We start from the raw sequence: 12,848 nt of genomic DNA, 5'->3' as shown, positions 1-12,848 counted from the left end.
TGTTCATTCCCTCTGGGACACCTGGCATTGGCCACTGTCAGAAGACAGGATACCGGGCTAGATGGACCTTTGATCTGACTCAGTATGGCCGGATTTATGGACTAGGGAATCTAGTGAGTCCAATGTAATGGGTGGGAGTATGAAAATTAGAAGCTATAATTCAGGAGCAACAGACTCTAATTAAGGCAGAATGTGAAAAATAAGAATCAGGTCATGTGACTTCAGGAATGACGCACTCCCAAGCTCCAAAGAGCCTGCAGAGAAGAGAGATTGTGGCTATTACACATGGTGAGGAGGAGCAAGACTCTCCAAGTCTAAAGAAGTTTCATTAACAACGTAGCCATTTTCACATGCACGGGGGCTATCCAGATCAGCGAGGAGTTGTGTCATCTGTAATCCTGGGTGAGATTCAATATTCTGATGCTGGAGCTCTCTTGTCTGGATTCTCCCAGCCAGCATTCAAGGATGCACTGAGTGTCTGTGTGATAAGAAAAGGAGGACTTGTGGCACCTTAGAGGAGAAGCTCAAATAAATTTGTTAGTCTCTAAGGTGCCACAAGTCCTCCTTTTCTTTTTGTGGATACAGACTAATACGGCTGCTACTCTGAAATCTGTGTTATCAGTACCCCTGGACCAGCAGCTCTGACTCCAGCAGCCTGCTTGTTACACCCCAAGCACCTTCTGGTTTGGGTGGAGTAGGCTCAGGGTTTGAGAGAAGGTCAGGGGTAGGAACCTTCTGTTGGTTATGCTGGACCTAACCCCCAGTTTTACTTGTGCTACCAGGAGATATCTGACACTGTGCGGTACTGCTCCTGTGCTGTGCTCCCGAAGTGTTCTGCAGGAGGAGAGGATAGAGTGATATTGTATGTGTCAGTGGCATGTTGAGGTGATGCAGAAATAGGGCAGAGTAGAGGTGGCATTGTGGGGGTGGCGTGAACCTTCTCTCTTCATTTCCCCTTCTAATAACCGAAGGCACAGAAATCCTTACCCAGCGAGGTCACATTCTCATAGTTCTTCTGCATGACGTCTCTGTGGAGGGCTCTCTGAGCAGGTTCCAGCAGAGCCCCCTCTTCTACACAGCCACCTCCTCGAAGGTCACCGGCCTCTGAAAGAGCAAGAGTCCCACACTCAGGACCTGCTGCCCCACTCACAGCCCCACTACTCATAGAATCATAGAATATCAGGGTTGGAAGGGACCTCAGGAGGTCATCTAGTCCAACCCCCTGCTCAAAAGCAGGACCCATCCCCAATTAAATCATTAAATTATTCGTGGGGGAGAGGAGCCAAATGGAAGCACTGGGTGGATCGCAGTCAACAGAGTCCCACCCCCACCCCGCTCAGAGCATCCAGGAAACACCAGGGTGAGGGGACGAAGAGAGAGCCCCTCCTCTCTCCCAGCAGATCCATCACACACCTACTAGCCACCGACTGCTACAGGAGATGGAGCCCCTAGCAGGGCCCAGGGAAAGCTCCCTGGTAGGAAGCCCAACACCCTCCTCATTTTGAGGAGTTGGATATGAAGTGAGGAACAGCTTCCCTAAGCCTGACTGGTGGGTGCCCCTTTCATCTCTCACAGCAGCCGTTGATTAGTCTGGTCGGGCTCCAGCACTATGAGTCTGGTCAGTTTTCCTAGCCCCATGTAGGTGGGTTATTTTCTGTTTCACAGATCAGGGCATTTCCACCTCCGAACCTCATGGGTCTGTTCCTAGAATCTAGGCCACTTATTAAACAACTCCCAGCAGCTTTGCCACCCCCTGTCCTCCTCTCTTTCTCCACCCTGTGCATTTCCTGCCCCGCTCCAACCTCCAAACCAGACGGTGCAAACCTTCCCATCTCCGGGGTATTTGCTGTCCATCTCCTCCAGCAGGAACCCCCCCAAACCTCACCCCAAATCCCTACCTGAGCAGGCTCCACTACAGCCATGTCTCTTCCCTGTGCCATGGGAGGATGGGATGAGTTGGAGCGAAACATGGACGTCATTCTGCAGCCTGTCTGGGAGAGAAGGGCAGTTGTGGAAGTTTCAGAACAGGCTTTAGTTCATTTCACATCACTATTACCCCAGACTCCTTCCCTGCAGACAGACATGCTAGTGTCTGCCATGCTGGAAAAATGCTTGATCTCTTTATTACAGTGCAGACCTCGCTCCTCCTGCCAGGCTAAGCCCAGAGAGACATTTTTACCCTCCCTTCTCCCTCCCTTAACAAAGTCTCTGAACATAAGGCTAGAAAAAAGCAGAACCAAAGGAATCACTTTGGATGATTCCCTCTGACATTGCCCCTATGGGAGCCACACACCAGCAGGAGGGATATGGAGTCAGAAACTGGGTTTTCCTCTGTCTGATCCTCATCTTGTCCACAGGAAAGTGACTCTACCCAGGGTGCAGTAATACATCTCTGTGTGGGCAGATTAGAGATCTGGAAATCTCTCTTGAAACTCTTCTCTCTCATGGCCCCTTTCAGTCTCTCTTTCTCCTATCTCTTTTTCCCTGTCCCCTCTCCTTGCCCATCTGGTAGGAAAGTCCCATTCCTGGGTTGTTTGCTCACCATGGCTAGATTTGCTCCTGCAATTGCTAATGGGAGGAGAAATGGGGGGGCTGTTTGTGTAGAGTCATTTTAATGCCAGACTCCAGCATTTTCCCTTGGTTTCTTTTAGTTACCTGGAGTCTCTGGCTCAGAATTTAGTATTAACAGGGCCCAGGGCTGCCCTATGGGGTTAGTACCAGCTGGAGAAAGTCATCACCTGGGCCGGGAAGAGAAGAAGCTTTAATTAAAAGGTCACTTCCCAGCACAGAACCCCCGCTGGGGGAGCAGCAGCTGCTAAGCCTGGTCTCCCAGATCACAATGGAGGCTGCAGTGTCTGACCCAGGAAACTGAACCCCAATATCCTGAGTAGAGAGGGACAGAGCATTTGAGCAGCCTTCCCTCCTTTAGCTCTCTGGGGAGAGCAGCTAATGAGAGCCCCTCCTCACAGGAAGAATCTCATTTTCCCCAGTGTCCATCTGGAGTCACTCCTTGTCTTTCCATGCAGTGACTCTGGATTAACAATGGTCTCAATGAAACCAGAATCAGAAAGAATGAGTCCAGAAGAATTGTGTGGCACTGCTAACCCCCTGCCCACTGCTATCACCCCTGAGATAAGGCCTGGGGGGCAGGACATTTCCCAAGGGAACTGGAAGTTCTTGCTGTTTTCAAGAGGGGAGAAAAGCAAAATCTGTGATTTCACCTCACTGTGTTTGATTAGTGGACAGAAAGTTATCACAGTGACTGGGCGTGGTTGGGGAATACCCCCTGGATACTGGCACAAGCTGATCAGGAAGAAGGAATGAGGTCAGGAGCAGCCCCCAGCCAGGGGCCCCCAGACACTCCCCAGTACCCGGAGCACAGACCCCCCAGCCAGGGTCCCACCAGATATTCCCTGGGACCTAGCCCCCAGAGTCCCTAGCCAGGGACCTCAGATACCCCTCAGAGATCCACCGGCCAGAGAACCCCCACCAGACCATCACTGCCAGGCTGGGAATCCCAAAAGGTTCCCCAGCACCAAGAGCCCCCAGCAGCCAGGGACCCCCCACTGGAAACTCAGTCCCTCACTGTCTGCCTACAACACCCTGCCTGCCCTCCAGCAGGATCTGCCTTGCCATTTTGCCTGGGACCCCCTGATGGTTTACCATGGGACCCCTCAGTCTGCTTGCCTGGATCCCAATAGGATCCCCTGACCTAGTGCCGGGGATTCCCCCCCGCCCCCCAAGCTCCGTGCACTGGGCATGGCAATGGTCCCAGGAGCCAGCGGGGGAAGCCCAGAGAGAGCCCTTGGCACAGTACCAGGTACCCTCTAACCCCCTTCCCTACCCCCAAAGAAACGCCCACCCCCACTGTTCTGCAGCCAACAGGCCCCTGGTGATACACACCTCCAGGACCCATTGCCTCAGGGCTGGGCACATCAGAACCACACCCCGAAACCCCAAACCTCCAGAACCCACCAACCTGACTAGGGTACCCCCTGCCCAGCCACCCAAAGGCCTCCCCCTACCACAATGCCCCTTCAGCTCCCGCTGCAAACTCCCCACACAGACCCCCCCCCCCCCCCCCCGCCCAGCAACAGTGTTACCTCATAGTGTCTAATAAGTGGATAGAAAGTTACCACAACCCCCTGCTGGCCAGTCACACAGGCAGAGGGAGCCCTGGGGATGCTTCTTTAACAGGAGAATGGAAGGCCTGAAGGGCCAAGACAGGTAAGAAATTTCCATGCCCTGCCACCAGCAAATAATCATAGAATATCAGGGTTGGAAGGGACCTCAGGAGGTCATCTAGTCCAACCCCCTGCTCAAAGCAGGGCCCATCCCCAATTTTTGCCCCTGATCCCTAAATGGCCCCCTCAGGAATTGAACTCAGAACCCTGGGTTTAGCAGGCCAATGCTCAAATCACCGAGCTCTCTCTCCCCCCGGCCACCATGAATCCACCCCACAGTTGGCTACATCTTAGCACTGTCAGAAGCAACCCCCACAGAGACCATTTGTCATGGGGTTTGGGATACTTCTGGACCCACGCTGCACTCAGAGTGATCTCCTCATTTTGTGCCAGCTGGAGAAAAGAAAAAGGTCCAGCCAACTCTCCTGTTACCAGTGGGGAACCACTGATCCCCCAAACAGGGGGAGTCCTCTGGATTTGATGTGTATTAAATATGTGGCTGATCTCTTTCATCGGCAAACATTTTAACAGAGATACAGCGGGGAACAAATGATTCTCAAAGGAGAGGGGGAAGATGATCATTGGCAATTTAACCCCCTGCAACCTCCAGGATGAAGAACGACTCAGGGCCACAGGTTCCCTCCAAGGACGAAGTTGTTGCTGGGATTTAGAAACATGGGGAACAGCCCCAAACTCAAGAGGCTTTTTAATTGACATTTGATAATGACATAGTGAGAGGGAAAACCTGAGTTTTGAGATCAATGTTCAGAAATGAAAGAGAAAGGGAAGAAATCTGAAGGATTTTGGATCCATTTTTGCAAATTACAGAGAGGAAAGTGGAAATTCAGAGGGATTTTATATCAGTTGTTGATCTGAGCTAAAATCGGAGTGTATTTTACATCAATATTTGATATATGAATAGAGCGGAAATGGGCAACAGTTGCAAACATTTCATATCCATACACAGGAATCTGAGAAAAGGTGTAAATATGAGATGTTCTTAGTATTTTATAATTAGAGAGACAGGGAAAAATCTCAGGACATATACTTAGAAATAGACAATTAGAGAAAAACTGGAGCAAACGTTTAGAGTATTTTATATCCATCCTTGAGATTTGCAGAGAACACATACCACAGACGACACAATTGAGAACACGAGAGGAAAAACACCAAGATCTGAGGGGATTTTATATTGCTATTAAATAATTAAGGGAAAGGGGGGACTGTTTGAAGGGATTTTATATGACTGTCCAATACATAAACAGAAAGTGATGGTCCCCCCACTGCCACCGTTCACATGGGCAGCAGGGAGCCCTTTGAAGAGCTCATTTAAGAGGGCAAGGGAGGGGGAGCTGGAGGGCTCCCTGGGTGAGGTGAGGGGCCAGCAGTGGGGGATGGGCAGGTGACTAGCAACTGATGGCTGGGGGCAACTGTGTTTGCAGTTAGGGGGCAGCAACTAGGATTGGGAAACCGGGGTCTGGGGCAGTCCCCATGGGGGACACGTGCTCCTCCCTTCCCTGCCCATCCCCACTCCAGGGGCAGCCATGTTTTGGGGAATGACTCCGGGCAACAATTTCCCACCTAAACAAGGACAAAGCACTGCAGATAAAATGGGTGGGAACCCCCCCCCCCATGGGAGGAGATTTTAAACGGACATTTGAGAATTAGGGAGAGACGGGGGGGGGGGGATGAGGAGAGACGAGAGAGCGGATCATTTGAGGGAAAGGGGGGGAATCGCCCCGGAGTTTGCAGCCACGTGGGAGATGCTGAGAGAGAAAAGGGGACGAGCCGGAGGGAATTTGTATCGGGGCTGAGAGGCGAGGGGCACAAACAGGGACAGGATCCAATTAACTCCCCCCCTTCCCCCGCCCCCCACTTCCCCCCCGGGAATTTCCTGGCTGCACAGAGACAGTTCAAACCCCCCCCGCCGGACACCCCCCGCCCCCCAGGGGACCCCCCCGCCGGGCCCCAGTCTCTGCCCCCCCCCATCCCAGCGGGGCCGGGGGCAGATCCTGGCGGCGGCTCCGCTGGGGCTGAGGCAGCTCCGAGGCTTCTCCCCGGTTCCCGGGGGCAGAGAGTCGCTTCCCCCCCCCCCCCCGCCCGGGGTCTCTCACTCACCGGGGGGCTCCGGCTGCGGGCGGGGGCGGGCAGAGCCCGGGGGGCTGGTCCCGGCTGGAGAAACCCCCCCCCGGCCGGGCACGGAGGGGTTAATGACGGGCCCCCCAGCACAGACCCCGCGGGGGGGGGGAGCAGCCGCTGCCCAGCCCGGGCTCCCGGGTCCCACGGCGGCAGCAGCAGCGTCTGGCCCGGGCCCGAGCCCCGCCCCCAGGAGCTGCCCCGCCCCCGGGCCGGGCCCGAGCCCCGCCCCCAGGAGCTGCCCCGCCCCCGGGCCGGGCCCGAGCCCCGCCCCCAGGAGCTGCCCCGCCCCCGGGCCGGGCCCGAGCCCCGCCCCCAGGAGCTGCCCCGCCCCCGGGCTCTGGGCTTTGTTCTCCCCGGCCCCGGCCCCCAGGTTCTCCACCCCCGCTCTGGGCCCGGCTGCAAACCCCACTAGGGCTCGCACCGAGCATGCGCAATAACAGCTGCTGGAAACCCTCCCTTACCTGTGCCGGGGAGGGCGGAAAGGCCCCCCGGGGCAGGCTGGGAGAGGTAGTTCCTGACCTTCCTGGGAGCGGAAGTGACGTTCGGAGGGGGGGCCCGAGGCCGAGCCGGGCTGCGAAGGCGCGAGGGGGGGGGGCCGCTACGGCTCGCGCGGGGCCGTTGGAGCCTCTCCGGGACGCGGAGGAGGGTTTTGTGTCTCCCGGCTCTGGGCATGCGCAGGGGGCGAGTCGGGCATGCGCAGAGGCAGAGCTCACCTGCGGCGGCGGGGCCGGGCTGGGCCAAAGGGTCTGTGCCGGGGAGACCTTCATTCACCCCCCCCCCCCCTCCCCCCGTGCCCGGCCCGGCGGAGCTGCAGCCTCCAGGTACCGGCGCGAGACCCGGGGCGGGGCCGCTGTGGCTCCCCCCCCCCCCCCCGCCCCCGGGAACGTGCTGCCGGTGGCCGTTACCGCCAGTTTGCCCACCTCTTCCCGGCGACCGGGCCCAAGGCGCCGCGCGAGGCCTAACCCGGCGGGGAGCGGGGCGGCCGCCCGGGGCTTGGGCAGCAGCGTCGCACTCTCCGCTCACCCGCAGCCTGGGGCCCGCTCGGGCCCCCGCCCGGGGCCGCCCTTGCCCCCTCCGCACGGCCCCAGCGGGTTGCCGCCCGTCCCGTTGGGGGCGCTGGGCACTGCCCCGGGTGACTCGGGAGGCTGGAAGGCGGCCAGCGTCGAGGAAGCCCTCTTGCTCTGGGCCCCAACAGACCGCGGCCCCTTTGCTCCTTGAACCCTCCGTGACCCGGCGCGACGCTGAGGGAGCCAGCACGCGGGCAGACGGCTTTGCGCCCGAGGCTCGCCAGCCAAGGCCAGCTCCGGCCTGGGAAGCAGATAGGTAAGGCGGAAATGTTTAGCAAAAGCCAGTAAGCAATAGGACCAAATAAGGCCCCGGGCAGTGCTAGTGAGGAGAAACACAACTGGCTGCTTTAGCTGATTGGCTGCGGTATTGTACGGGGCAACGGGGAATTGGTTGCGTAAGCGTGTGTAGTGAAGTAGGCAAAGGTATCAAATGTATACTGGAACCTGCATGCGGGGCGGCAGGGTTTGCGCCAGCCCAGTCTCCCTGCGCCCTATTTGGAGCTCCAAATAAATCTCCCTGCTTCTCCGCCCCGTTGTGATCATTGGCGCAGCGCACACCGGGCAACAAACCCAGCGGTTGCTTGCCTCGGGCACCCTGTGGCGGCAACGGTACTCCCTGCGCCGGGGGTCCCCGACGGTACTCCCTGCGCCGGGGGTCCCCGACGGTACTCCCTGCGCCGGGGGTCCCCGACGGTACTCCCTGCGCCGGGGGTCCCCGACGGTACTCCCTGCGCCGGGGGTCCCCGACGGTACTCCCTGCGCCGGGGGTCCCCGACGGTACTCCCTGCGCCGGGGGTCCCCGACGGTACTCCCTGCGCCGGGGGACACCGCGCCGCCGAAATGCTGTCGCCGAGTGCGGCCAGCTGAGAACCACCCGCCGATATGCCACCCCCAGGTGTCGCTGTTTCTCGGCGGTATTTCGGCAGCGAGGCTTCTTTCCGCTGCCACTTCTCGGCGCCATTTTGGCGGCGGGGTGTTTGGCGCTCGCCACAGTCTGTTGGGAATAGGAATGTGCTGTTCCCACAGAAAGGTTGGGGACCACTGCTCTATGCTATTATCTGAATCACGGATGAAGATTTTGAATAGCAACTTAGCCAGAACTGATCCCTGGAGAACCCCACTCGTTATGCCCTTTCAGCTTGACTCAGCCCTTTCAGCCTGTGAATCACTGATATCTGCTGTTGGAACTGTTTTCAGACTAGTTTTGCACCCATCTTATTTTAGCTCCATCTACGTTGCATTTCCGTAGTTTGTTTATGAGAAGGTCATGGGACACAGTATCAAAAGCCTTACTAAAGGCAAGACAGACCATGCCAACCACTTCCCCCCATCCACAAGGCTTGTTCCACTGCTAAAGAAAGCTATCAGTTTGGTTTTACATGTGAGACTGCTTGAATTAGCTACATGAGATGTCCTTTTTTACATCTGCTGCATATGTTTCTGGATGGTACAAGGCCCTGGAATCTAATCATAGAATCAGAGAATATCAGGGTTGGAAGGGACCTCAGGAGGTCATCTAGTCTACAGTACAAAATTAGGTCGAATTTATAGAAGTCGATTTTTTAGAAAGCGATTTTTATACAGTCGATTGTGTCCGTTCCCCCCCCATAAGACAATTAAGTCGGTGGAGTGCGTCCACAGTACCGAGGCTAGTGTCAACTTCTGGAGCATTGTACTGTGGGTAGCTATCCCACAGTTCCCGCAGTCTCTGCCGCCCATTGGAATTCTGGGTTGAGATCCCAATGCCTTATGGGGCAAAAAACATTGTCGCGGGTGGTTCTCGGTACATGTCATCAGCCCTCCCACCCCCCATGAAAGCAACGGCAAACAATCATTTCACGCCTTTTTTCCTGGGTTACCCGTGCAGACGCCGTACCGCGGCAAGCATGGAGCCCACTCAGCTCACCGTCACCGTACGTCTCCTGGGTGCTGGCAGACGTGGGACTGCATTGCTACACAGCAGCAGCTCATTGTCTTGTGGCAGCAGACGGTGCAGTATGACTGGTATCTGTCCTCATCGTCTCCTGGCTGCTCTTGGCCGGCCTCCGTGAGGTTGATTGGGGTGCTCCTGGCAGATCTTGGTGAGGTTTGTCAGGAGCGCCTGGACATAAATGGGAGTGACTCAGGTCATTCTCTTCTTTAAGTTTTGTCTAATGGAGATTCAGTGCTGCCTGGACTATTTGCAGAGGGATAGCTCAGCGGTTTGACCATTGGCCTGCTAAACCCCGGGTTGTGAGTTCAATCCTTGAGGAGGCCATTCTGCCTCAGGCTGCTCTCCCAGCCAGCAGCACCGCAAGCACCCAGGAGACGATGACAGCTAGCACTAGTGCTGCACTGTCTGCTGGCTAGCACCCAGAAGATAATGATGGCTAGCCGTCGTACTGCACCATCTGCTGCCAGCCTACCCCCTGCTCCTCCCTCTGTGAAAGCAATGGCTGACAATCATTTCGCGCCTTTTTCCGTGCGGGTGCCATATTGCTATCAGCATCGTCATCCACCCGCCGCTTCCGCTGCCACTCTGCTCTCCTGCTCATGCCATATCATGGCAAGCATGGAGCTTGCTCAGATCACTGCGGCAGTTGTGACCGCTCTAAACACCACGCACATTATCCAGCAGTATATGCAGAACCAGAACCAGAACCTGCAAAAGCAGGCGAGTAGGCGATGGCAGCACGATGAGAAGAGTGATGAGGACATGGACACAGACTTCTCATAGTACGGGACCCAAAAATTTGGCCATCCTGGTGGCAATGGGGCAGGCTCATGCCCCGGAACACCGATTCTGGGCCTGGGAAACAAGCACAGACTGGTGGGACCGCATAGTGTTGCACATCTGGGACAATTCACAATGGCTGCAAAACTTTCACACGCGTAAGGGCACTTTTATGGAACTTTGTGACTTGCTTTCCCCTGCCCTGAAGCACCAGAATACCAAGATGAGAGCAGCCCTCACAGTTCACAAGCGAGTGGCGATAGCCCTGTGGAAGCTTGCAACGCCAGACAGCTACTGGTCAGTTGGGAATCAATTTGGAGTGGGCAAATCTACTGTGGGGGCTGCTGTAATCCAAATAGCCAATGGGATCACTGAGCTGCTGCTATCAAGGGTAGTGACTCTGGGAAATGTGCAGGTCATAGTGGATGGCTTTGCTGCGATGGGATTCCCTAACTGGTGGGGCAATAGATGGAACGCATATCCTTGTCTTGGGAGCAGACCACCTTGGCAGCCAGTACATAAACCAAAAGGGGGACTTTTCAATGGTGCTGCAAGCACTGGTGGATCACAAGGGACGTTTCACCAACATCAACGTGGGATGGCTGGGAAAGGTGCATGATGCTCACATCTTCAGGAACTCTGGTCTGTTTGAACAGTTTGAAGGAACTTACTTCCCAGACCAGAAAATAACCGTTGGGGATGTTGAAATGCCTATAGTTATCCTTGGGGATCCAGCCTACCCCTTATTGCCATGGCTCATGAAGCCATACACAGGCACCCTGGACAGTAGTCAGGAGCTGTTCAACTATAGGCTAAGCAAGTGCAGAATGGTGGTAGAATGTGCATTTGGATGTTTAAAAGCATCTAGGGCAGTTTACTGACTCAGACCTCAGCGAAACCAATATTCCCATCATTATTACTGCTTGCTGTGCGCTCCACAATGTCTGTGAAAGTAAGGGGGAGACGTTTATGGCGGGGTGGGAGGTTGAGGCAAATCGCCTGGCCCCTGATTACACGCAGCCAGACACCAGGGCGGTTAGAAGAGCACAGCAGGGTGTGCTGCGCATCAGAGAAGCTTTGAAAACCAGTTTCATGACTGGCCAGGCTCCAGTATGACAGTTCTGTTTGTTTCTCCTTGATGAAAACCTGCCCCCTTGGTTCACTCTACTTTCCTATACGCCAACCGCCCTCCCCTCCCCCTTTGATCACCGCTTGCAGAGCCAATAAAGTCATTGTTGTTTCAAATTCATGCATTCTTTATTAATTCGTCACACAACTGGGGGGATAACTGCCAAGGTAGCCCGGGGGGGGTGGGGGAAGAGGGAAGCACTGGGTGCGGTGGTGGAGGAGGGGAGGATGGAAGGACAAGGACACACTGCACTTCAAACCTTGTTGAATGCCAGCTTTCGGTTGCTTGGGCAGTCCTCTGAGGTGGAGTGGTTGGGTGCCCGGAGGGCTCCCCCCGCGTTCTTGGGCTTCTGGGTGAGGAGGCTATGGTACTTGGGGAGGAGGGCGGGCAGTTACACAGTGGCTGCAGCGGCGGTCTGTGCTCCTGTTGCCTTTCCTGCACCTCAGCCATATGCCGGAGCATATCAGTTTGATCCTCCAGGAGCCTCAGCATTGCATCCTGCCTCCTCTCCTCTCGCTCGTCCCTCCTGTCCTCGCGTTCATTTTGTGCTTTCCTGGACTCTGACATTGTCTCCCTCCACGCATTGTGCTGGGCTCTTTCAGTGTGGGAGGACTGCATGAGTTCAGAGAGCATTTCATCGTGAGTGCATTTTTTTCGGCTTCTAATCTTAGTCTCTGGAACGGAGATGATACGTGGAGCAATGAAACATTTGCAGCTGCAGGAGGGAAAAAAGGGAGATTAGTCTTTAAAAAGAGACATTTTAGAGAACAACTGGTAGACTCTTTCATGGTGAATCAAGCTGTTAACATTACATAGCACGTGTGCTTTCTTTACAAGGTCACATTTTGCCTCTTATATCGAGGACCTTCTATTGGTATGGTGTGAGAGGTCACACGCGCAGGTGCCGGCGGGCAACAGAATTCGGCTTGCAGGCAGCCATGGTAAGCCACAGTCTTTTGGCTTCTTTAACCTTCCTAACATGTGGGAATGGTTTCAAACAGCAGCACCCTCATTTCACATACCAAGCACCCATTGGGTTGGCCCTTTAAAAGGAGGGGCTGCGGTTTTCGGGTTAACGTGCAGCACAAACCGAACTAACCACCCCCCCACACACACACACACACAGAATTCTCTGGGATGATCGCTTCACCACTCCCCGCACTGCGGGGATGGTTTCTGTTCAACCAGAGGCAAACAGCCCAGCAGGAACAGCCACCTCTGAATGTCCCCTTAATAAAATTCCCCTGTTTCAACCAGGTGACCCTGAATGCTCTCCTGAGGATAACACAGAGGGATAAAGAACGGATGTTGCTTGAATGCCAGCAAACACCGGAACCATACACTGCCATGCTTTGTTATGGAATGATTCCAGACTACGTGCTGCTGGCCTGCCGTGGTAAAGTGTCCTACCAGGGAGCACGGAATAAGGTTGCTCAGCCCAGAAACCTTTTGCAAAGGCTTTGGGAATACATCCAGGAGAGCTTCATTGAGATGTCCCTAGAGGATTTCCGCCCCATCCCCAGACACGTTAACAGACTTTTCCAGTAGCTGTACTGGCCGCAAATGCATCCCAAGTCTTCGAGGAAAATTAATCATTAAACACACTTGCTTTTAAA

General features: G+C 55.3%; 1 protein-coding gene and 1 long non-coding RNA gene across 2 annotated transcripts in view; one reads left to right on the top strand and one right to left on the bottom strand.

Annotated features, from left to right (window-relative positions):
* Positions 1-7,010, bottom strand: part of LOC125629203 (uncharacterized) — a 35,107-nt gene extending 28,097 nt beyond the window's left edge. Inside the window, exons 1-3 of the mRNA XM_075124111.1 lie at positions 6,785-7,010; positions 1,899-1,991; positions 988-1,104 (exon numbers count right to left, since the gene is read on the bottom strand). Coding sequence (XP_074980212.1) covers positions 988-1,104; positions 1,899-1,991; positions 6,785-6,995 — 421 coding nt within the window. The 5' untranslated portion in view covers positions 6,996-7,010. The remainder of the gene's footprint in view (positions 1-987; positions 1,105-1,898; positions 1,992-6,784) is intronic.
* Positions 7,011-7,173: 163 nt separating this feature from the next.
* Positions 7,174-12,848, top strand: LOC142070376 (uncharacterized). Its single transcript, XR_012666333.1, has 3 exons — positions 7,174-7,646; positions 12,070-12,173; positions 12,490-12,848. It is a non-coding gene; the product is annotated as an uncharacterized LOC142070376 (long non-coding RNA).

This window comes from Caretta caretta, chromosome 28 (genome assembly GCF_965140235.1).
Source record: "Caretta caretta isolate rCarCar2 chromosome 28, rCarCar1.hap1, whole genome shotgun sequence".
Taxonomy (NCBI): domain Eukaryota; kingdom Metazoa; phylum Chordata; order Testudines; family Cheloniidae; genus Caretta; species Caretta caretta.
The sequence above is the reverse complement of the archived record's forward strand: the minus strand, read 5'-3'. Positions and strand labels throughout refer to the sequence as shown.